Genomic DNA, 26,473 nt, shown 5'->3' on the forward strand with positions numbered 1-26,473 from the left:
TTTTGTAGTGTAACCTTTTTCACAGGCTACTGACAATTGCTGAGGATCTTGGCAGACCACTTACTACCATCAACAAATGTTTATTTTTCTTTACAATGGTCAGGGAATAATTTGCAAAAGTAACAGTAGACTGCCTTAATGGTTTCAGGAAAAAAAACAACCAAATTCCTATTTCTGTTATCCCATTTTTCTTCCTCGGAAAACGGGACTCATGAAGACCTCTAACTTGCTTCTTCCATCTTTCAACCTCACTCTTTTCTCCAATATTACATGTGATCTAAATTTATCCTTTTATTTACAAGAAATATTCTGTCATGTTGAATGAAACAGATTTTGGCCATGATACAATGACTTCAGGGTAGGCTTCGTCCCTTATTTTGACAAAGTTATCAATATTTTGTAGCTCCATTGTCATTTCAGAATACACTTGTTCAGCTTTTGTAGTTGTTGTTGTGTCCCCACAACTCTAAGTGATCAGACAACTCTGATGTTTCCTCACCTACGCTTTTTAATTCATGTCCACTATTCAATAGTTCAAGGTTTTTAAAATAAAATGAAAAATTGTCTTTTTGCTCATCTTGCCTCACCTCCATTTTTTGTGTTTTTGACTGCCAGACCTGTAGGCCTGAATGTTTACATTCTGCCTCACCACGATAGGTGGAATGAACTCTTGTGGTGTGATTCCATCTCTAATGCATCAATCTTGTAGCTGGTCAGATTGACCACCTCCTATTCTTCTATGCTCTGCCGCACCATAGCTTAATTTTTCCTTTAAAAGGAAGAATAGAATTCTTCATTAGCATCCCCTTTCTCCACATGCCCTTGAATATCATGAAGAGTGTTTACCCAACTCCAGTTCTCCATGCAGTTCCATGCCATCGCTGCACTCACCCTTGCTGACTACAAAGATCATTGACCAAGTGTGAAATTACGGCCATATGGTTGTTTTGTTATTGCTTTCAAAAAAAAGACTGACCTTGATGTAAGGCAGATTAAAACTGTCTGCAAGAACAGAGGAATACCCATGGTTGGGTCTGGATGGATTGTGGGCCATTTTATTAGATTTAACACAATTAATCCCAGGTTCTTATCAGCTACTAAAGAAACAGAATTTTGAACCATTGCGCATTCGAGACAAACCGTGGGCATTGTTTCAAAGAGCGGGGGCGGCGTGTTTGTTCAGTTGGATAATTGGTCAAACAGATTATGATTGGCAAATGCCAATTTCCTTCATTTGCTGTTATTGCCAGGATAGCAGAAGAATTGCAAAGTGAAATTCTTTGCTAGACTATTTCAGAAAACCATGTCTGGAGCATCGATTACAGAACAAGTTCACCGAATGCAGAAAGCCTGAATTGCATTGCGACTTGCAACACTTATTACATTCAGTCATTTGTTAGATTTGTCCTGCATTTTAGGGGCCCCGTGCCACCACATGGTTTCTTTCGTAATAAATCAGCCATTGGTAACTGGAGTTGATCTCAAAGTTTCAGAAATTATCCTCATTTTGTGAGTGAAGTTGGTGTCACTGAGCTTGGTATGGCCACTTGCGGCCCAGACAGGTGCACAGTGCTCAGCTGTTGAGAAGACTAGAGCTACGGCGGAAGTACAAAGAACCATGGCTTTTGTATCCCAGCAAGTGGCTGAATACTGCCTTCTTGTGGCTTACCCTGTCCAGCAGATTGTTGAACTCTTGAGTTTGTAACTAGTGTCATTGAAATGATGACCAAACGTCCTTTATGGGCCTCCCAGTCAGTGGAGCAAAACTTAAAAAACAAACGTGGTTCTCATTGAAGAACAGTCATTGAAATTACAGAGTATATCTGAATACTGAAGTGAGATAAACATTTTGCGTGTTATCAGCACTAAGATACAAGACACTGAAGTTCAGAGACTTCACTGGCTGCCAAAAGCATAAAATAATTTTGTTGCCTGAGTGTGTGGTCTGGATAGCTGTGTCTAAGTTTATATACACAATGAGGTCATCAGGATATAATGGAACCGCCGTTTATTGTGACAAAACTGTGCTTGACGACCAGTCAGAATTTTTCTGCTGCTCCTGTTGGTTTTATTGAATTCTTGAAAGATACATTCTAGATTTTCCCTCCTCTTCCTCTCTCTTCAGGATTCCCCTGGGGAGGGACATGCATCATTTTCCATCTAATAGGGCAAACAGGCTTTCTCTTCCAGAAAGCTACTTGGACTATTCCTGTGCTGAATGAATGACTGCCATGTAATCACTTGTGATGTGCCCCAACTTTCTATCCATGGAGGTGTGCTTTTATGATATAAAAGCTGGGAAAAATCAGCAGATCTGTAGAGTGTGTGTGTTTGGAATCCATGTGACACTTTTTCAGTTATACATGTGAAGAATTCAGGATGTGGACCATGTTGTTCCAGAAATATTATTGATAAGCAAGGTGCCAATTTTCATAGATTTATTGAGCAACCCAGCTTTAATACTTCTACAAATTCATGACTTTGGCAAGATTCTCCAGCTTCTTGTTTGATATGCATGCCAAGGATGACTTGGGCATTCCTATAGAAAAATGCAAACAATCGATTTAGTCCTTACTAGAAACTTTGCACCTTGCCTCCCCACCCTGGCTAAGCTGGCTGGTGTAAAATATTCTGCTTGATCTTGAATTAAGCTTCAAACCTCACCACTGACTGTATTGTGAAACTACTTAATTCAGCTTTGGCTGGTTTGACTATCCTTACTTCAAATATTGAAACTACCTTCTGCATCTTGCACCATCCCCAGGCTATAACAGTGTCCTTGTCGGATTCCCTGGCTCTGTGCTACAAGCAATCTAACACATTCAACTTGCTGAATATGTACAATGGCTCATTCTGCACAGCATCCAGATCACCCCCACCCCCATTGGTTTCCATCTCCTCCCAACTCCGGAACATTGATTTTAGCATTCTGGTCCATGACGGTAAATCTCTCCACTGTCTTTTTCTGTGCAACCTTCTCCAGTTCTACATCCAGCCTCAATTCTTCCAAAGTTGGCTTGTTGTGCATCTTGCCCTATCTCTAGCCTGTTGGTGACAGAACCTTCAGCCACCATCTTTTTATGTTGCCACATCTTTTTGTAGGATGTCAAAAAATTCCATTCATTTGGAGGGGCCTTAGCATTGGAGGATACTAGAAGCTGGCAGGAGTGTGGTCGTAAAGGGATTTAGAAGCACGGATGAGGTTAATTTGAGGTATTGCTCAAATGTGAGCCAGTGTAGATCAGTAAACATGGTGAATTGGACTTGCTGCGAGTTTGAGCAGCAGAGTTTTGGAGGAACTCGAGTTCTAAAGGCTTGCATCTTCAGACTGTGGAAAATCTCAGGAGAAGATGGTCCTGTCACTCTTCAACAGATTGTACACTGTTCTATAATGTTTAGTCTACCATGCAGCAATTCTCTGATTAATGTAATTACATTCCTGAGAAGAGCAACTTTAAATAAAAGAACATGAAGTGAATCAGATTTTCCCATTGCAACTAATGTAAAAGCATTAGTTAGATTATGTAGGGCCTTTCCTGTCAGGAAGAAAAATTATACCCAGTAAATGTAAATACCATACATTACAAAATGAGTGTGTTTGTGCACCAAACAAACTATAAAATAAAATAAATATGCTAACTCTTTCTACTTTCTGCTCCTGCTCTGCAATGTTCCTGCTGGCTAACTCTTCTGTTGGCTGATCTGCTTGTTCACCATTTCGCTCTCCTGAATCCTTGTTCCTGAGCTCCTGAAGCCTCGGGAGCTGAGTGGCAAGGTGTAGCAAGCAACCTATGGAGTCTGAGGGGCTTCAAGTTGTGGGGTCGCAGAGGTCAGCTGCAAGCTGGAGAGATGGGGAAGTAGGAGGGTTGGTGGCTGACCCTTCCTGTTGCCAATCAGAGGCACTTCCCAAATTAGTGCTGATTGGGCAGCGCAACCTTGCATCACCCAGTGCAAAATATTCTTAATGTGAATCCACAACATTGGCTAAAAGCAAATAACCACCCTCGTTGATAACATGATGTTATCAATCACGATGACTTGAATTTGTATCCTGAATTTTGAATGAGTGCAAATAGAAATTTTTGACTTGCAATGGGCATAGTTATTTAGGACAAAACTTCAGTTACCCAAATCCAACTGGGAATTGTAACACACTGGGATTGGGAAGGAAGCAAAGAGGAAGTAAGGGCAACACAGTGATTAGCATTGCTGCCTCACAGCACCAAGGATCCAGGTTCAATTCTGGCCTTGGGGAACATGTTACGATGGCACAGTGGTTAGCGCTGCTGCTTCACAGCTCCAGGGACCTGGGTTCAATTCCCACCTCAGGTCACTGTCTGTGTGGAGTTTGCACATTCTCCTCATGTCTGCGTGGGTTTCCACTGGGTGCTCCGGTTTCCTCCCACAGTCCAAAGATGTGCGGGTTAGGTTGATTGGCCATGCTAAAATTGCCCTTAATGTCACAAGATGCTTAGGTTAGAGGGATTAGAGGGTAAATGTGTAGGGATTTGAGAGTAGGGCCTGGGTGCGATTGTGGTCAGTGGCCTCTTTCTGCATTGTAGGATTTCTATGATTTCTGCCTGTTTTTGCATGGGTTTCCTCTGGGTGCTCTGGTATCCCCCCAGTCCAAAGATTGCGGATTAGGTAGATTGGCCTTGCTAAATTGACCCTCAGTGTCAGGGGGACTAGCAGGGTAAATATGTGGGGTTATGGGATAGGGCCTGGGTGGGATTTGTGTCGGTGCAAACTCAATGGGCTGAATGGCCTCCTGCACTGTAGCGATTCTATGGCTTGATGTTGCCAATAAATATTATAAAATATTATATAAATATTATATAATATAAAATAATACAAAATATTATAAAATCTAAGTTTATCATGAACAACCAAAAGTTTTTCATGACTTTGCTGACAACTACAAATTCTGGAATACTTAGTGTGTTTTTTTATATATTGTAGAAATGGAGTGAATGAGACTGGGCTAAAACACAAGCCCTTATAACATGCAGTGGAATGTGATTGTTGACTATGGGCCAGCTAAAAGAAAATGCGCTGCCTTGCGTTGACATAGAGCTGTTTCTGCAGCATCTGATGCCATGGATCATTGAGGAGAGGCTGCTGTCACAAGGATCTTTAATCACATTCCTCTCCTGCTTATACACAAATGTGGATAAAGCTGAAAGCTTGAGTGTCATTCAGCGGATCAGTTTCTCAGGAATAACTGGATTTTCTGGAGGTTTACTTTGAATTTGTCTCGGCTTATTTGATTTCAAACGCATGAGTTGATTAGCATTACAAAGGACAAACGTTGAAACCTCATGACAGTTTATGCAAATCTCTTCCGCTATCACATAATTAAAAATCGTTAACCAGCCTCCACATTGCGAAAACTCTCATAAAAATTGCTGGCTGAATGAAAGTCCAGCGTTAGTTTAATTAAGTTTGCTGGATGTTAATCAGATAAATGTTGAGATTTATGGCATCATTTGGAAGACTTCATTAGACAAACATAGTTTTGTTTTTTGGCATTTGGCACAGCATCCTCCCAGGATACACTTCCCTCAAAGCTGGAGCTGCTGCAAGCCACTGTTGGTGGGTGGGACAGCTGCTCCCATATGTGGGGCTGTTTGAAGTTCGTTTTGGGAACTTTTAAGGAGAGAGGATAAGGATTCCTTTTATAAGTCTGAATAACAAATGTGTTTTTCTTCTGCAATATGTTGGGCTGTTTCAGTTTAGTTTGAAATCAGACAGCAGAGTTGAGGGTGCATCAGTGGGAAGATTTACTTAGGAATGTCCTAAGAAGCAAATTCTGAAAATTGCACTGTTTTAAGGCATCCAAATACAATTAGTTCTCTCTCTCTCTCTCTCTCTCTCTACTATTTTCCTTCAATATGTTTTTTATTTATGGTTCATTTTACAGGCATACTCATCAAAGTAACATTTTCGCTTTCAACTTTTCATTTCTTAATTCATTCCTTTTTTTTGTTTGAAGGTGGTGTCTCTCTGGGTTCAGTTCCACATGGCCCAGTAGCCCACCAATAACTCTACCCAACTGACCGTGTCTTGGAAAGGGCAGAGGCACTTCTCCCTGCCTTGCTGGGGGTGATAAAGTTGGACCCAGCCACGAGTGTAGTTTGGCATTACACAAGCAGTCCATACAAGGCATTACAAGGTGTGCAAAAGAATTTCAATGCTACTGATGAGGGTGTGGATGAATCCCCAAACAGTTGGTGTGTGTGATGTCATCTCTCTTAATATCCCCACTCTTCAGTTGACCCTGGAAAATGGGGCCACCTCCAGAGAGATTGCGGCCAGGCCCTTGCAACAACAATTCACGTTTGCAGCTTTGTTAGAAACTCAACTGGCTGCCAGGCAGATTGAAGACTTCACCTTGGAGAGACCAATGGGCAGAATAGATAGAGACCTTGAAGGAGCCACTCATCTTCCACCGCCTTGCTTACCACAGATCATCTGATGAAGAAGCAACACTCCGAAATCGCGTGATTCCAGATAAACCCGTTGGACATTAACCCGGTGTTGTGAGACTTCTTACTGTGTTCATCCAGTCCAACGCCGGCTCGTGGTAACCAGAGATCAGTGGATGTGCTAAAGCACATCTCAGTGAGAATGCCAGTGGCATTGTGGGAGCAGGGTGTTTAGGTTTTTCTCAGGATTTCATTGGATCGCCTTTTCTTTTAAACCACCCTCTCTTGTAACGTGCACCATGATGCCAGCAAGTCATCTGGGACAGACAGTACATTTGTCTGCAACTGGGCCTCATAGGCTGTGCATCTAGACGTCACTAGCCATCTACATCTCTAAAGCTATGAAGAGCAGTCCATCACTGGTGGTAGAGTTAGTAAATCTCCTTTAAAGAAAAGTGTTATGTTTGGGCATGATGTGTTATGCAGGATTGTCATTAATCATGTTTACAGGGTGTAATCCTGATCCCTCAGCAAACAGCTTGTTATGTTCCTTGCAGGGTTGAATATTGGATGGTTATGGTAGACTGTCGCAACATGAAAACATCATGGATGATGTGGAGTAAACTGAGGGTTCTTGGGTTTTTTTGCATCAAATGAATTTCTCTGGCATTTTGTTATTGTGTGTCTCATTTTCTATTTCTGTCTGTCTCTGCAGCCGATCTCGCTGCCTGTTTGTTCTCTCCCTTTGTATCTGTTTCCACTACTCCGCCCACCCCACCAACATTCTTTTTACGCTTCTCATTGTTATGTCTCCTTTAACTTTCTCTTCAGCCTTTGGCAATTCTGAGGGTGGGGGCTGGGACAACACTCTACATAACACCAATGTGGGGCCCAGGAAGTTGAACTTTCTGCCAAATACAGCAGTTCGTTTGAGCAGGCCAGCTTGCTGTCTCCTGCACTGCACTCCATCCAGAATATGCTCTTTAAGATTGTGTGGAAAAATATTGATAACATGGTTTGGAAGTATCTGAAAATGTCATAACATTATAACACGCAGAAATAGTTAGTGTCCTTTGTTTTGGAACATCTAAGTAAGAAGCCTGACAACATCAGGTTTAAGTCCAACCGATTTATTTGATAGTAAACGCGCAAGCTTTTGGTGTTTGCCCCTTCGTCAGATGAATGGAGAGTTCACCCTTCATCAGGTGAATGGAGAGTTCTCCATTCACCTGACAAAGGGGCAAACCACGAAAGCTTGCAAGTTTACTATCAAATAAAATGGTTGGACTTAAACCTGGTGTTGTCAGACTTCTTACTGTGTTTACCCCAGTCCACTGCTAATCTCCACATCATTGGAACATCTAGCCAGGACAAGCACAGTTCAGAACAATTGCCTTTCCATTATCAAGTAAAGTATTGCCATCCTGTCATTCCCCTGACAAATGGAATTGCCTTTTAACAGCACCACCTAAAGTCATAAGTGGTATTGCAGGTACATTTTGATATTTTTACTTAAAGCTCGACAGAAATTTAACTATATTTTGAGATGTGATAGTGCAGTTAATACCTTTAATATGTTATGGAGTTGTGGAATTTATACATATTTTATATTCCTCTTGTTCAAGTTTAAGGGAACAGTTAAACTTGTGAGATCTTTGTTCATTTTTCTAAATCTGTTTACAACATGCAAAGTAAGAAGTCTGAAAACACCGAGTTAAAGTCCAACGGGTATATTTGGAACTAGCTTTCGGAGTCTCAGGCTCCTTCATCAGGTGAATGAGGACTTGTGTTCACAAACAGGGCATATATAGACACAAACTCAATTTACAAGATAATGGTTGGAATGCGAGTCTTTACAGGTAATCAAATCTTAAAGGTATAGACAATGTGAGTGGAGAGAGGGCCAAGCATGGGTTAAAGAGATGTGTATTGTCTCCAGCCAGGACAGTTAGTGAGATTGTGCAAGCCCAGAAGTTGGGCGGGGTTACAGTATGCATAATAGAGCTCCTTTGTAAAGTTTTGTACATGGGGACCTTGCTGTAATGAAATTTGGTATAAAACGGGTTCATCAAGGGTCCTGAAAATGCTACGTAAAGTTACCATTTCAGAACATAAATGCACTGCTAATAATTTAGAACCAGCCAACCAGTTTCAGTTTCCTGACTAATGAACGCAGCAGTTATCTCTATAAATACTAAATAGTTAAAATTGCATTGATACCCGCAAAACAATCAGTGCAGAATGGTGTATACTGAATCATGGAAGAGAAAATTTTATACCATCACCAAGGGGCTGAAAATCATTGCCCACATCAAGGAAGGTGCTGTGCAAGCATCTGATTTACAGAGAATGGTGATCACTAAATCAACATCTCATGGGTGGCTTAAAAATAAAGACACATTGAGAAAGACATTGACAGAGGTTGATGACATTGGCCAACCAAGAAAAGAAGCCCAAAATGCAGACAACATGCCTCTCCACAAGGCATGTGGCGCAGTTCAAGCTATACTTGACGAGCCACCTGAAACATTCTTTTTAAAATTGTTGCAGTAAGAAGTCTCACAACACTAGGTTAAAGTCCATCAGGTTTACTTTGAGTCACGAGCTTTCGGAGCGCTGCTCCTTCATCAGGTGACAATAAAGGTACTGTTGATAGTTCTGTGCTACAGCAAAACTGATCTACGCAAGCTGATTCCGCTTGTCGTCAGAAAATTTACCAAAGTGTTGCTTCTGTCATCTAAATCTGAAATCACTACCATGCCATGGCTCGGTTAGTGCCAAAGCCTGGATGACTTAATTAATTGTTAATGACTACCTCCATCAATGTTGAAAATTCAACTCATTGACCAAATCATTACATCAATCTTCTAATGTAACTGCAGAAGAGAATGAATCAAGGGAATAGTGGACAGTAAGGATGATGTGATGAGTCACCTGAAGAAACTCAACATGAAAGGAGGAATTTACGTGTGTGCCAATACCTGGCAAGAAGTGATAATCGATTATATAAAAACTTCCTGAAGAGAGACACTAGGCACTATACTTGAAATATAATGCAACAGTGATGTCGTGAAGGATGTGAAGACTTTGCTAAAGAAGAAATACTTGTAAGTGAGAAACACATTGTGGACCACAATGGATTCTAGCCCACAAACTAAAAAAATGCCAGGGCCATACTTGGAATCCATTTCAACACTGAATGCATCAATGTGTGGTTGAGTATCGATGTTGAAGTGCTACGAACGTGACAATTGCAGATAATCAAAACACTGGCCAACAGGTTTAAATTCTCAAGGTATTCAGCTACCTGAAGAAGATGATAACAATGGCGCCGAGAACCAGTCACTGCCATCAATTGGAAAACAATGACAAATCAACCGTTGCAAATGTGACACAACTACAGAGCAACTAGCAGGGGCAGATGTGAGGAGTAATTATGACCAGATGACAATTACTGATATCTTCAACACACATCCATTTGTTCAACAATTGTTGATTGTACATCTGTATTTGTATTTCTGTTCCAGAAGAAGTAAAACTTAAATTTTAAATTGATTGCCTTGTTTGCTTTGTTATTCTGGCTACTGACTTGTCTCTTTTGAAACAACCTCATTTTAACGTGGTCTCGCCAAAGATGTGGTCTCCATTATAGTGTAGTCCCATTATAGTATAACGTAATTCACCACAGTCGTCTCAAGTGGAAAACATGTCCACATATGCTTTGGTAATATAGATCCTCTTGTAGTTGCAAGGTGCCCATTTTATAGCAAAAAGGCATGCAGTTTTAAACTTTGGTCATTTATTGAGTGGTATTCCAGACTTCTGTGTATTTGCTGATTCCAAATGCAGCCATTCCCTAAAGCTGTGATCCTTGTATCACACCAGTATACCTACTGCATTAAAGTGTCACTGCAGATGGCTGAGGTTGCCCTCTACCACTCCTGTTGACATTGCTTGATCACCACTTATCTCTTGATAGTACAGAAGCGACTACAATCCATAAGATTGTCATTTGAGTACATTAATGAAAGTAAAAATAGTTTGTTAAACTTAGACAGTAATTGCTTATAATGGCACTCTCATTGAAAAATGTTAGTTTCAGGAACACAATTTTTGTTCCTCCTGTATCATGGTGCTACTCATTTCTTCACATTTCTGCTACTCATTAGTTTTCCTGTTTTCAAAACCGTTTGGAGACATTAAAAATAGCAATTTTATGGAGTTAGTTTACAAAAGGAACATAGACCCAGCAGCCATGTTCTAAATGGTCTTTCATTGTTGTCTCTTTAACCTCTGGTGAAAGGTATTGTGCTCCAAGTGAGGCAATTACAGAACTCTCTAATTTCATATATATGTCTTAGTTGTCCTCATTAAATAAATACATTGATTTTGAAATTAAAATGGCAATGTAAGTTTCATTTTGGTGCTGGTTTGTGTTTGTGAAGGGTAGAATTGTTGATGGATGTAGACTGCAATATTAACAGAGCCCACCATTCCCTTCCATCCAATTTTGAAGAAGATAACATGTTTTTTTTTGTGGGGTGGAAGAGGGGTTGAACCAGATATAATACTATCATTGTATTTAGTGTGTAAAAACAAAACCCACCAAGTGGTTTGTGGTTTAGGTTCAGTCACAATACTTGCATGATTATCTTTTTGAGTGTAGCCTTGGATTGAACATTTCAAATGGATTTTGGTTATTAGACCATTAGATGTCCTGTTGGTTTAAAAAAAGAGTTTGGCAAGTAAATCTCTCAAGTGAAGTACATCAAAACAGTTTGATGCTCACATGATGCGTTTCATACCATTGACGTAAATGTGTATTAGAAGGAGAGGACTGGCATTTGGGAAACTGAAACCAAATATCACATCAAGATCAGACTGAGTTGCCCAATTTATCACAACCTGGATATCATCAGATTTTGAACATGGAAGGAAAAAGCACCGTTCACAATGGGGAGAAACTGTACACGTGTTCAGTGAGTGGACGAAGCTTCAGCCAATCATCTATTGATCCACAAACACAGTCACTGTGGAGAGAAGCTGAGGAAATATGGGGACTGTGGGAAGGGGTTCCATTATCAAAGTGAACTGGAAGCTCACCGGTGCAGCAGCCACACTGGGGAGAAACTGTTCATCTGCTCAGTGTGTGGGAAGGCATTTGTTCGTTCAGCCCAACTGCTGACACATCAGTGAGAAATTTTTTAAAAATGGGATGGCATGTCTGTCATATGAGACGAGACTAAGTTGGTTACGATTACACTCACTAGAGTTTAGAAGGGTGAGAGGGGATCTCGTAGAAATTTGTAAAGTTCTAACACGATAGATTGAGAAAGAATTTTCCCAATGGTGGGGGTGTCCAGAACTAAGGGGCCATAGATTGAGGATGAGGGGTAAACTTTTTAGAACTGAGGTGAAGAGAAACCTCTTCTCCCAGAAGATGGTGGATGTGTGGAATTCACTACCACAGAATGTAGTTGAGGCTGAAACGTTGTCTGATTGCAAGGAGAAATTAGATATAGCTCTTGTAGCTAAAGGGATATGGAGGGCAGGGGGATCAGGATATTGATTTTGATGATCAGCCATGATCAAAATGAATGGTGGAGCAGACTCGAAGGGCTGAATGGGCTACTCCTGCTTCTAGTTTCTATGATTTCCATCTGAGTTGCAAATGAGAAGGAAGATGTATGAAGAAGGGGAATGTTATACATGTGGTTAAGGACGAACCTTCAATAATCCATTATCCCACTCTTGTTTGTGACCCTGTTAATATTTTTGATAAATTGTTAGAAACGTGGGAGAAATAAATCTCCAAACTTTTGTTTTATATGTGTAGAAAATCTTGGGTAGAGACTAGTTTGTCTGCAGTATGTCACGAACAGTCTGATTGCACTCACATAGAGACAATCCCCTTAGGCAGTGTCACCTTGGTGTATTTGCTCCATTATTCAGCCGCTGAAGTTTGTGAATGCGGTGTGATAACTGGAAGATTTGCAAAATTGACTCAATTTTCAAAATCCTTTGTAAGTATTTTCTATAAGATCTCATCACTCTCTGTATAAACACTTTAATTTGAACAACTGTTGCTTTAAATGTGGTGTAGATATGATCCATTCCTGAATATTTACTTCTTCAAGTGTTATGCATATTATGGTTTCAAACTATTGTGGGCAAAATCAGAACCATGGATATGGTTCAAATATGCATGTCACAATTTGTCAGCAGACAATAATGTAACCCAGTTCTCCCCTGTACCAAACGCAGATCAATTTCAGCCCAATTAGTGTGGAGCTCTCATTCCCCTTCGTTCAAATGATTTTAGTAGTGTTTAAGGCAAGCAGCTATGAAGTGCAGTAACTCTGAGCAACATCTAATCAAAATAACAACTCAACTCATTTCCCCATTGCTTTTAGGAAGGAGAAAATATCTTCTATTTAGCTGTGGATGATATTGAAACAGACAATGAGTTACTGATTGGTTACCTAGATAGTGAGATGGAGGAAATAGAGGAAGACGAGGAGGAGGAAGTAGTCGTCAAAGATGAAGAAAATTCCAAAGATATACAGCCATCCGGTGAAAAAGGTACTTGGCATGAGCTATTTACACAAATCAACATCAATGTGTCCCATTTTGAGATACTGTGCTTGATCTATGATAACCTTGTGACTTGGATCATTTTTGGTTTTGCACACCTCACTGCTGTATAATTACTACTAGAAAATGAGTGATAATTAGTCTGCCTCGTGAAGCATATTTGTATGAAAGATGGAGAAGACAGGATTAAGTTTTGGCTTATTACACTCTCCTGACCTAACACAGGTTATCCAGGTGCTTAATACATATTACCAATTAGACCATTTCTGAGGCAATTATCCACGGAGATTCCACAGCACTGCACACTGTCATCTATAAATGTGATCTCCTTACACTGAGTTTTGAGAATAGTTGAACAGAGAAGACAATGCTCTACATCTGTGTGGTAGGCCTCTAACTCCATTGTAAGTTACTTAAGAGATGCCAAAATGTGGCTCTTAGCAGCACACACATTTGCGTCTGCAAACAAGCATGCCCTTAGTTGCATCAGATATCTCACACACACACACACACACACACACACACACACACACACACTCTCTCTCTCACTCACTCTCTCTCTCTCTCTCTCTCTCTCTCTCTCTCTCTCTCTCAGACACAATCTCAGGCCATAGCCTGCCCCACCCGGGCTCCCCCTTGTGCTGCTCCTCTCTCTCTCTTTCGTGCTGCCTCTCTCTCTCTCTCTCTCTCTTGTGCTGCCTCTTTTTCTCTCTCTCTTGTGCTGTCTGTCTGTCTCTTGTGCTCTCTCTCTCTCTCTCTCTCTCTCTCGTGCTCTCTCTCTCTCTTGTGCTGTCTCTTTTTCTCTCTCTCTTTCTCCATGCTGCCCCTTTCTCTCTTTCATGCTGCCTCTTTTTCTCTGTCTCTCTCCGTGCTGCCTCTTTTTCTGTCTCTGTCTCTCTCTCTCTCTCTCTCTCGTGCTGCCTCTCTCTCTCTCTCTCTCTGTCCCTCTCGTGCTGACCCCCTCTCTCTGATGGTGCAGACTTGATGGGTCGTAATGTCTCCTGTACTGTAGGGATGATTCTGTTAGAAAATGAAGTTGCAGGACGTAGAAAATTGGAAAAGGTTAGGCAAAACCACAAGTTCTGATTTGGTTATAGCATCACTGGAAACCTTGGACAAAAAGGAGAAAAGAATGCCTGAGCAATATAAGGAATTCAAGTTTGAGTTTCTGGTTGAGTTAGAAATTTGCAGTGAGAGATAAATCTTGATTTCAGGACAGCAATTTTGTAGACAGAAGACAGATTGTATGGAACTAGAAATTTAGACCAAGGTAGAAACAAAATGGAGTCTACTAACTGCCAAACAGCCTGATTAATTAGAGTGGATAGTTATGATGTGGGGATGCTGTTTTCTTAATAAAGATAACTATAGCTGACTGTGTTGCTGTGTTAAAATCTAATCATATATTGCCTCAAATTAATTCTTTTATTTGAATACAAATAGCAATTATAGATATTTGTGTACAGTATTGAAATATAGCATAAATATGGGTATGTTGTTCATGCCACAAACGTAACCATGTGCTTTATATCTTCCTAGAAATAGTGAGTGATAAAGAAGGCTATGCTTGCCCACAGTGTGAGAGCAGTTTTCGAAGCCAGGACATCTTGGCTGAGCATTTGCAGTCTCTGCACCAAAAGCCAAGTGAAGAAAAAGAATTCAAGTGTAGAAATTGTGGCAAGAAGTTCCCTGTCAAGCAGGCCTTGCAGAGACAGTAAGTACCACACTAAAATCCAGGCTTCCATAAAATTATCAAATAGAGCAAAGGTATTAATAAAGATGATAAATAACCGATGGTAAAATGTTTGATAAGTCTTGGGCACCATCTTTGGGGAACTGGGATCTCACCAAAATGGTGCAACGCAGGCACAATTTCCTATCTCATGTCGTAGAAGCGTATTCAGTTGTTGTGTCATATTGATGACTCCTCCTCTAACAATACCAGAGTCTATTTGCTGATCCGTTGGAGGACACCCAGTATGTCCCCTTGATTCATGAACAAGTGGCAAACAGGGAGAACGTATAATCAGGTGTTGCAGTTCGGTGACATGTGAATTAACACACTGCCAAAAAGGTCTCAAGTAGATTTCACTTACATGGAATATAAGCTCTCTTAGGTCCTCCATTGATCTGAGGCATCAGCAATCAGTCGTAGGCTACCTGTTCATTCCTGATCAAGAATGGCAGTGATACACTGGTTGGTTGTACCTATCTCCGAGGTGGAAGAGTTCAGTCCGATTTCAAGTCACTGAGGAAGTTGCCTACGTGACACCGTGTAACTTCTGTGTTAAGGTTTGCTCTGTTCATTGAGGCCAAATACTGCAATTATTTCCTTTCAGCAGCTCAAACAGTGGTTTGCCATCTCTGTGTAAATTTTGGGATGAAAATTGTTTGGTATTCTGCCAGTCCCAGGAATGAGTGGAGTGTCTCCTTCGTAATAGGAAGAAGCATCCACAAGGTAACTTCTACCTTGTGGCTCTGTGGGGCTTTTCTTGCCAGTTGGATAGGTAGTCCTGGAAAAGTGACTCATTCTCTCCACAACTGAGCTTGTGCAGGTTGACTTTAAGACCATTGGAGAGTGTGGTCAGTAGTTCTTCAAGGAGGACTAAATGTTTGTCCACTGTGGTGGTGGCCAAATGCAATTGGTACTGAAACATCCACGCACTGAAACAAACGCTCCAGTGTCAAGTTCTCTGAGTGCCTGTGCTATGCATTTATGAAATGCATAATGGCGAACCATTATGAATTCTTTGAGGTAACCTTGTCCAAGTGTAGCTCTGGCACTCAAGTAAAAACTTGTACTGATTTTTATTCTTAAATGGAAAACTCCAGAATCCATTTGAATGCAGAGTCGAAGATTACTTAGATCCAGTTAGTATCTGTGACGAAAGCATTGGCGATTCCCTCATTAAGAAATCTCACAACACCAGCTTAAAGTCCAACAGGTTTATTTGGTAACGCAAGCCACAAGCTTTTGGAGCGCTGCCCCTTCAACAGGTGAGTGGGAGTTCTGTTCACAAACGGGGCATATAAACACACAAACTCAATTTACAAAGTAATGGTTGGAATGTGAATCTTTATAGGTAATCAAGTCTTAAAGGTACAGACAATATAAGTGGAGAGAGGGTTAAGCACAGGTTAAAGAGATGGGTATTGACTCCAGCCAGGACAGTTAGAGTTTTGCAAACCCAGGCAAGTCGTGGAGGTTACAGATAGTATGACATGAACCCAAGATCCTGGTTGAGGCTGTCCTCGTGTGTGGAACAACACAGAATCGCTGAGCAGAGACTGATAGCCAAGTTCCGCATGCAGGAGGACGGCCTCAACCGGGATCTTGGGTTCATTTCACACTATCCGTAAACCCCATGACTTGCCTGAGCTTGCAAAATTTCACTAACTGTCCTGGCTGGAGACAACACATATCTCTTTAACCTGTGCTTAGGTCTCTCTCCACTCACTATCTGTACCTTTAAGACTTGATTACCTGTCAAGACTTGCATTCCAACCATTATCTTGTAAATTGAGTTTGTTTCTATATATGCTCTGTTTGTGAACAGAACTCTCGCTCACTGATGAAGGGGCAGTGCTCCAAAAGCTTGTGGCTTGTGCTACCAAATAAATCTGTTGGACTTTAACTTGGTGTTACCACAGTCCAACGCCAGCATCTCTACATCATGTTTCCCTCATGGCCAGGAACCAAGCTGGTGTTACACAGTTAAGCTTGAAGTAATTGATGGTTAACCTTTTACAGACCAAATAGGTGAGTTGTTTGCAAATATCTAACTATACCCCAGCTGAAGGAGAGTTTGAATTGTGTCACTGACTCAATTCTTCAGGGATAGGGTAAAGATTCATGGATGTGTGAGGAGGAACATTTAAGTTTATTTATTACTGTCACAATCAGGCTTACATTAACACTAATGAAATTACTGTGAAAATGCCCCAGTTGCCACACTCCGGTGCCTGTTTGGGTACACTGAGGGAGAATTTAGCATGGACAATGCACCTAATCAGCATGTCTTTCAGACTGTGGGAGGAAACCGGAGCACCCCTGTCATTTGTCCACAATCATACTTGCCTGTGACGAGCATCGGCTAGTGATTGTGCTTTGATTGCATCACCCATGTTATTGTGGCTTTAAAGATAATGGGGTAATGATTTCTTAATCATGAAAATTGAATATATGTCTGATATATCGTTAGCACCCTTCTCCCTATTAGCTGAGAAAATAGACCAGAAGCAGTGTTGTTATCAACTACAGCTCTGTAATCAATCAGTACATCAGTTCCCAAAATTCCCCTTCCATGGGGAGGTCATATAAACAGACATGTGAGGTTTACAGATCAGGCCTCTCACCCAGAGTTGAGTATGGGCTGAGTTTGCCACATTTCCATTGAAGCTTGAGTGGCAAATGACCCCTTCCCATTACAGCGCAGCATTCAGGGTGTGGGGTATGGGCAACAGTAACGGCCGAACCATGCCTTTTAGCATAATCTGTCATTGGTCCTTTTCCTAGTTCTGATTGTTCAAAAGGAGCCTCGTTGAGGTGGAATAGGCTTTGTTGAGTCAAGGTGGTGGGAAGGAGAAGCCCTCCAGGGCCAACATTGATGGAATCGACAAAGAGCATTTCAAACAGCTGCACTTGATTGCGCTTCTCCCACCCCTTGGAATTCGTACTTATCAGGGCTATCAGTTGGACTGGATTGAGCCAAGGGCCACAACATGACAGCAGCCAACTCAGATGGGGCTGGGAGCTGTAGTGTGGCGCTGACACATTCGTGAGTGCGTGACAGAGGTATACGGCTCATTCTGTCGCAATTACAATGGGAAACTCCTCGGGTGAGGTTTTCCGGCTGCACTCACCTCAAAACCGGAAAATCCTGCCCAAGATCAACAGACCTCTGCACAGTCTGCCTCCCCACCCACTATGATTCCTGTGGCAAGTGGGACAGGAAAATTCTGCCCCCTTTGTCCGCTTGTTAAACATTCTGTTTCAGAATGAGTCAGAGGCCTGGACTCCTGTTGCAGCCATCACTCCCCTGTTGCGGCCCTTATCTTCCCATTTCACAACTGTGGTCATACTTTTTAAGCGAAGCGCTGTGTGTGTTGTGCTGCAGTCAAATAAAAGTAAGTACAAGGTTACTTTTTTTTGAGTTTTGCTTCTATCTCCAATTTAAATTGGTGGAGAAAGATGTAAATAAATATTTTGGGACCGGCAGTTTAGATAAAGGGCTTTAGAAAATTCACCAAAACATTAAAAGAACCCTAAACTTCATAAGAAATTCATTTGACCATAAGAATCCAAGTGCATGCATGATAACCTGTCGCTTTTTCTCTTGATTGTTTTTCTTGGTTACAAATAAATTAGGAGTGCATTACCAGTAGGTAAGTACTTGGAATTACTCTAATTTATCAATTCTAAATATAAATGCTGACTACACAGAATAGGGGCAGATAATGTTATTGGCATAGTGTCAAATGTGAGAACATCTTGAGTCAACACCCATTTAACTCAGAAGTTAACACGTCCTTTAAAGACCAGATTAAACCAAGTTATTATCAGTGGGGTGAAGTTTATTATTACTTAATTATGACAACCATTCAAAATATTTATTTAGTCCCTTATTTGCTGCTTTAAACAATTAAGACAAATCATCGTTGGACTGAAATTCCATGGAGTTGGGAGACCAATGGAATCCCTTCACAACCTCAGCTCTTTTATCTCCAGTTACTCTTACCATAAAGCACACAGGGGAACAGTTTAAATTTTTGTGATCTTGTACATCACATTATATCAGCTCAACCCCCGCCCCCATTTAAACACCTCAAAGTTTTTGTGCATCTTTTTAATGTTCATTTTCAATAAAGTTAACAGGCATTTCAGTAGGGTGAGAGTATATCCAGTTGAAGTAAATTGGAATCAAAAATTAGCAGGCAAAAATAGAAAGAGGTGATGGTTCGGGAACAGTTGAGGTATACTCCCAAGAAAGGGGAAATATAGGGGAACCAAAGTCAGATCTCTCTGAATGACAAAGCAAAACATAGAAAGGATGAGTATGTCAGATGTCAGGTTGATAACTCAAGTGAGAGCCAGAAAAAGTTTATTTATTAGTGTGTTACATTAACACTGCAGTGAAGTTACTATGAAAATCCCCTAGTCGCCACACTCCAGAGCCTGTTCTGATACGCTTGAGGCAGAATTTAGCATGGCCAATGCACCTAACTAGCATGTCTTTTGGAGTGTGGGATTGATAGGAGGTTCTGTGGGCAAGGGCGCGACTCCAAGATGGTGGTCTGCCTCCCTGGAGCAGGGGTAAAAGATATAATGGAAAGGGTAGAGGGAATTTTGAAAGGGGAGGGGACCCAGGCAGAGGTCATAGTACACGTAGGGGAAGGGGATATAGGAAGGAGGAGTAGGGGAGAGGTCCGTAGGCAATTTAGGGAGTTGGGGGCCAAACTAAAGGGCAGGACCTCTAGGGTGGCACTGTCTGGGTTGCTGCCCAGTATGAGCAGGGCTAAGAATGACGAGATCATGCAGTTGAATGCATGGTTGAGGGACTGGTGTAGGGTAGAGGGGTTTACTTATGTAGATCATTGGGAGGTGTTTAGGAGAGAAAGGCAACTGTACAGGAGGGGTGGGGAGGATTTGAACGGGAGGGGGACTAGTGTCTTAGCAGGGAGGTTAGCTGGGGTGTTCAGGAATGATTTAAACTAATAGGGAGGGGGGGTGGGGAGGTGGCTGGGAGAGAGACGGGTGAAAGGAAAATTATAAGGGAGAAGGTGGTTCCGAGGGACGTTTGTGGGTTGAACTGTGTCTGTTTCAATGCTAGGAGTGTGGCAGGGAAAACGGATGAGCTTAGGGCCTTGATGTTTGTGAGGCAGTTGGATGTGGTGGCTGTAACGGAGACGTGGTTACGGGAAGGGCAGGACTGGCAGCTGAATGTTCCTGGGTACAGGTGTTTTAGGTGTGACAGAGGAGGGTTGAAGAGAGGTGGAGGGGTGGCACTGTTAGTCACGGAAAACATCACAATAGTGCAGAGGGAGGGCGATATGGAAGAGATAGGGATTGAGTCGCTGTGGGTGGAGTTGAGGAATAAAAAGGGAGAGATCACACTGCTAGGGGTGTACTATAGGCCACCCAACAGCCCAAAGTCAGTGGAGGAGGGAATTTGCAGGGGCATTTTGGACAGGTGCAGAAAGAATAGAGTGGTTGTAGTGGGTGATTTTAATTTTCCCGGAGTGAATTGGAGGGGGCCTAGAGCTGGGGGTACGGAGGGAGAGGAGTTTGTGAAATGTGTTATGGAAGGGTCGCTAGAACAGTATGTAACTTGCCCGACTAGGGGAGGGGCTATACTGGATTTAGTGTTGGGAAACGAGCCAGGGCAGGTGGGTGAGGTAGAGGTAGGCGAACATGTGGCGAACAGTGACCACAAGTCCGTCTACTTTAGGATAAAAATGGAAAGGGACGAGTGCCGTCCAAGCGGAAGTGTGCTGAACTGGGGAAAGGCGAGCTATGGCAGGATTAGGAGGGAGCTGCAGCAAACTGACTGGGAGGGACTGTTAGCTGGCAAGTCCACGGTTGGCAAGTGGGAGGCTTTTAGGGACAAAATGAAATGGTTGCAGGGGAGGTTTGTTCCGGTTAAGCGAAAGGATGGGAAAGGTAGGATTAGAGAGCCGTGGATTACGGGGGATATTGAAGACTTGGTTAGGAAGAAGAGGGAGGCGTATGATAGGTCAAAACAAATGGGTACGGAGTGTGCGCTGGAGGAATATAGAGAGAGTAGGAGGGAGCTAAAAAGGGGAATTAGAAGGGCGAAGAGAGGACATGAGATGGCTTTGGCCGGTAGGATTAAGGATAATCCTAAGGCATTTTATTCCTATATTAGAGGCAAGAGAGTAGTTAGAGGGAAAATTGGTCCTCTTAGGGACAAGAGTGGAGAGTTGTGTATTGAGTCGGAGGGAATGGGGGAGCTCCTGAATGAATACTTTGCGTCGGTATTCACGAAGGAGAGGGGTTCGGAATCGTGCGGTCTCTTGGAGGGAGCGGAGGTTCAGTTGCAGGATATAGTTATTACGAGAGAGGAAGTGCTAGGGCTTTTAGGTAGCGTAAGGACGGATAAAGCTCCGGGGCCTGATGGTATTTATCCCAGGCTGCTTAGGGAGGCGAAAGATGAAATTGCTGGGCCTCTGGCGCACATCTTTGTCTCTTCTTTGGACACAGGTGAGGTCCCAGAAGACTGGAGGGTAGCAAATGTGGTCCCGTTGTTCAAAAAAGGTAGTAGGGATAACCCTGGGAATTATAGGCCAGTGAGTTTGACGTCGGTGGTAGGGAAGTTAATGGAAAAAATACTTAGGGGTAGGATGTATGAGCATTTGGAGCGTTGCGATCTGATTAGGGATACGCAACATGGCTTTGTTAGAGGGAGGTCTTGCCTTACGAATCTGGTGGAATTCTTTGAGGAGGTGACAAGAACGGTTGACGATGGGAGAGCCGTTGATGTCATCTACATGGATTTCAGTAAGGCGTTTGACAAAGTCCCTCACGGTAGGCTGGTAGAAAAGGTTAAGGCGCATGGGATACGAGGCCAGGCAGTTAGGTGGATTGAAAACTGGTTGGGAAATAGAAGACAGAGGGTAGTTGTGGAGGGTACCTTGTCGGGCTGGAGGCCAGTGACCAGTGGTGTGCCGCAGGGCTCGGTACTGGGACCTCTCCTCTTTGTAGTCTACATAAATGACTTAGAAGAGGGAGTAGGTGGTGTGATCAGCAAGTTTGCTGATGACACCAAGATGGCAGGGTTGGCGGGTACAGAACTGGATTGTCAGGTGATACAACAGGATATAGATAGGTTGGTGCAGTGGGCAGATAGGTGGCAGATGGCATTTAATCCTGACAAATGCGAGGTGATGCATTTTGGAAGGAATAATGCAGAGAGGAGTTATGTGATAAAAGGTAGGCCGATTAGGAGTATAGATGTACAGAGAGACCTGGGAGTGCAGGTCCACAAATCCATGAAGGTTGTGTCACAAGTGGAGAACGTTGTTAGGAAGGCTTATGGGATGTTAGCCTTTATAGGAAGGGGCTTAGAGTATAAAAGCTGCCGTCTAATGCTTCAGTTATACAGAACGTTGGTTAGACCGCATTTGGAGTACTGCGTCCAGTTCTGGTCACCTTATTACCGGAAGGACGTGGAGTCTCTGGAAAGGGTGCAGAGGAGGTTTACCAGGATGTTGCCTGGCATGGGGGGACTGGGTTACGAGGAGAGACTGAAGAGACTGGGGCTATTCTCCTTGGAAAGAAGGAGATTGAGAGGGGACATGATAGAGGTATATAAGATACTGAAGGGAATAGATAGAGTTAATAGTGAGAGACTGCTCCCTAGACTGGGTACGAACACAAGAGGTCATCAATTAAGGGTGAGGGGGGGGAGGTATAATTTGGAGGTAAGAGGAAGGTTCTTTACACAGAGAGTTGTGGGGGTCTGGAATGCGCTACCGAGTAGGGTGGTGGAGGCAGGCACGTTGGACTCGTTTAAGATGCAGTTAGATAGGCATATGAGTGAAACGGGAATGGAGGGATATGGTAGGGGCTATTAAATAGGGTAAACCTCGGGAGACACCGGAAGGGCAGGCTGTATAACTAATATGTTTTGTCTTTATTCCACAGGTGGAGGTCCACCTCGTGTCAAGCGAGGGGCATGCACACGGCGGGTTGTGCGTGGGCTGCTCTTGGAAGTCCAGGAGTGGCCTAGTACTTCATGTCGGTGTGTGTGCTTGATCCTGGACCGATAGACGGGCTCCACCACAGCTCAGTGACTAGCACTGCTAGCTGTGCAGATACATGGATTTGGGCCTGTGTCTGTGGGAGTTTGCGCATTCTCCCTGTGGCTGCGTGGGTTTCCTCCGGGCGCTCCGGTTTCCTCCCACACCCCAAAGATGTGCTCTTAGGCTAATTGGTTTCCACCAAATTGACACTATTTCTTCCCTGAATCTGACTGAGTAGGGTCCCATTCGTAGACATGCAGGGTAGGATAGGTGTAGGGCGATGCGGCGGCGCGGGCTCGTTGGGCCGAAGGGCCTGTTTCCCGTGCTGGGTTGTTCTTTGTTGTTCTTTGTTCTTTGTAAACCAGAGCATCTAGAGGAAACCCACGCAGACACGGGGAGAACATGCAAACTCCACACAGACAGTGACCCAAGCTGGGAATTGAACCTGGGTCCCTGGTGCTGTGAGGCAGTAGTGCTAACCACTTTGCCAAGCTGAATGTAGAAAGTTCAGAAGGGATGTGAGAAAGGAACAATGTGAGTAAAGAGATAGTATGGAGAAAGACTGGCAGCTAGCTTAATTGATCAACCCAAAAGTTTTCTACAGGTGCACAAACAGTAGAAGGGGGGTTGGGACCAAAAAAAAGAGATTTGCGCATGAGTCAAGGGCATTGTTGAAAATATCTTCCTTTACCAAGGGAAAATAGTAGTGCCAAAGTCATAATGAAAGAGGAGGCATTTGAGCTACAGATGGGCTAATAATTGATAGAGGTTATAAATAGAAAGCCTGGCTGTAATTAAAAAGTTAATCTTCACCAGGATCTGATGGGATGCATCTGAGTAAAGTAAGGGTGAGTGTTCTGGAGGTACTGTCCATAATTTTCCAACACCTCTCCACACACCCACACACACACACCGCCCGCCCCGCCCCCCCCCCCCACCCCCCACCCAAATGGCACACCTGTTTGAAAATTGGGTGCAAAAAGAGACTCATCAGTTTAACCTTGATGGTGACAAATTTTTAGAAATGATATCATTACCAGTTACTTAGACAGGCATAGATAAATTAAGGAAAGCCAGCATGGATTTGTTAAAGACAGGTCATGTTTAATCTCCTTGGTTGAGTTTTTTGATGAGGTGACAGGGAGGGTTTAAGAGGGTGATGTACATGGACTTTCCAAAGCTGCCACAAAACAGGCTTATGAGCAAATTCGAAGCCCATGGAATTAAAGAGAGGCTGACTGTATGGATACACCAGTGCCTGAATGACAGAAAAAAAATAATAGTGAGTTAGAGAAAGGTATACAGTGAAGTCCTTGGGATTGGCACTATACCTAGACTTGGCTGTATGGGGCATAACTTCAACATTTGCAGATCACAGACTTTGGAAGTGATGATGGACTTCAAGACACCATAGACAAGTTGGTAGGATGGTTAGGAATGCAATAGATGAAATTTGATGTTAAGAAGTGTGATGATACATTTTGGTTTGAAGAATGAGGAGAGGCAAGAAACTAAAAGGTATGATTCTAAAGGAGTTGCAGGAACGGGCATATGTGTACAAATCACTGAAGGTAGTAAGGCAGGTTGAGAAAGTATTTAAAAAGGCTGATGGGCCCATTTGGTTCTATAAGTGGAGAAATACAGTACAAGAGCAAAGGGGTTGCGAGTCTTTGTAATTGTTGCAACATTGCAATTGCAGAAATGTGTTCAATTCTGCGATTCACAGTATAGGAAGGATGTGAAGGCATTAAAAAAGGATGCAAGAAATATTTACATAAATTTTTGCAGGGATAACAGTTTTGTGCATTGATCAGAGGAACTAGGGCTGCTCCTCCAAGAAGAGAAGGTTGATTGGAGATTTGATAGCAGTGTTTGAAATAATGTGGGGGCTGGGCAGAGTAGATGGCAAGATAAACTGTTCCCATTGGTGGAAGGATCAAGAAACAGAAGATCCAGATCTGAGGTGAATGGCAAGAGAACAATGTCGACATGAGGAAAAAGCTTTTGATGCAAGGTGCGGTTAGGATCTCGAATGCACGGCTTAGAATGTCGCCAGATTCAGTTGTGGATTTTGTAAGGTAATTGGACAGGCACGTGAAGGAAAACGATATGCAGGCCAACAATGAAAAGGCAGGGGAATGGCTAGCTGATTTGTTCTTGCAGAGAATGGGCATGAGCACAATAGGCCGATTGGCTGCCTGTCCTATAACATTCTGAAGTAGGTAAATTTGTCTCTGGGGAGTAATAGTGTGGCTAGTGACAAAGACCTTTGGAAAGCGGAAGTGTGGGGTTACAGTTTATGGCTTTTATTGGCTTGATGAATTTAGCAGACAGACCACCCTTTTAGAAACAGACATCTCCCTTCAGAGAGCACCGATTTGACAGAACTGATAATTCCTTTTCCATTTCTAATTAAGCTGCTTGAAAAGTAAAGTATGTCCCCTGAAGGCATGTGTGACAGATGCTTCTTACTAATCTTAACTACAGTTTAGGAAGCAAAGTTTTCCTGTTCTTAATGGTGAGCAATGGCACAGAGATAATCCATAGAATTTGAGAGCGTTTAATTTTGGATAAATCACAGTTAATTTTAGCTGATCAGTTAATTGTTGAACTAATCTTCAGTGCATGGATTCTACTTAGAACTCTTATTACTCCTTTCAGATGGATAAATAAATTATAGTGACATGACATGCTCTAGATGGGCTAAATCTTAACAATATTGGGACCAAATGGTGGCTCTGGGCCCACAATTGCTTGCAATAGGATTGACTCCGGAGGTGGCCTCTTAATTGGAGGTCCAATCAGTGGGCTGACAACTTTGATGCCTTGGCAGCCCCACTGGGAGAAATGGATGCTGCTGAGGCTGATTGCAGACCTTGGAGAAGTAAAGTATTATGTGTACTTCTGGATGGCCAAGATTAAAAAGGCCTTGGTGATCTGAAGTGAAGCTGGTTTCCTGCACCTGAAGTGTGGGGGATGCTAACAACCAGCTCAATTGCCCCAAGTAGATCTCAATTATGCAGATTGGCTGCTTGCCTCCGTTAGAGTGGACAACCAATCCATTTCAGCCCGTGGCTGTGAAGCTATCTTGGCAGCAGGATACCAATGGGGAGCCATTCTGATGTGGCACCCTGTTATCCTGCTGGTGACTCTGCCTCTGTTGGTGGCAGCTGGAGACTGCTAACATTTTGGTCAACGTACCTAAATGATGGCCCAGTGGTTAGCACTGCTGTCTCAAAGCCCGGAACCTGGTTTTGATTCCGGCTTTGGGTGACTGTTTGTGTGTGTTCTCTGTATCTGTGTGGGTTTCCTCTGGGTGTTCCAATTTCCTCCCCCACACCAAAGGTTTGCAGTTTAGGTGGATTAGCCATGCTAAATTGTCCCTTTTAGTGTCCAAAAATGTGCAGGTTAGGTAGGTTAGTGGCATTATGGGGCTGAGCTTGGGTGGGATATTCTGTGCAGACTTGATGAGCTGCATGGCATCCTTTTGCACTGTAGGGATTATATGGAATCTGTGCTACTGCTCCAAAAAATGTCTGTGGAGGAGTACCGAAAAAGCTTCATTCACTAACTTCTGGTTAACCTTTTAGAAGAGAACTGATAGAAGCATTAAAAATCATTCAAATCTGAAACTTGTATCGTATCTTCCCAAACTGATGGAGTGGGGAAATTAATCCTCTAGTGAGAAGTAG

General features: G+C 42.7%; 1 protein-coding gene across 3 annotated transcripts in view; it reads left to right on the forward strand.

The window, feature by feature from the left end:
- Window positions 1-26,473, forward strand: part of prdm5 (PR domain containing 5) — a 274,967-nt gene that overhangs the window by 26,569 nt on the left and 221,925 nt on the right. For all 3 annotated transcript variants that reach the window (XM_080199169.1, XM_080199189.1, XM_080199178.1), the window contains exons 4-5: window positions 12,839-13,007; window positions 14,559-14,733. In XM_080199169.1, coding sequence (XP_080055295.1) covers window positions 12,839-13,007; window positions 14,559-14,733 — 344 coding nt within the window. The remainder of the gene's footprint in view (window positions 1-12,838; window positions 13,008-14,558; window positions 14,734-26,473) is intronic.

The sequence above is a fragment of the Carcharhinus amblyrhynchos genome, chromosome 1 (genome assembly GCF_965287045.1).
Source record: "Carcharhinus amblyrhynchos chromosome 1, sCarAmb.v2.hapA, whole genome shotgun sequence".
Classification (NCBI taxonomy): domain Eukaryota; kingdom Metazoa; phylum Chordata; class Chondrichthyes; order Carcharhiniformes; family Carcharhinidae; genus Carcharhinus; species Carcharhinus amblyrhynchos.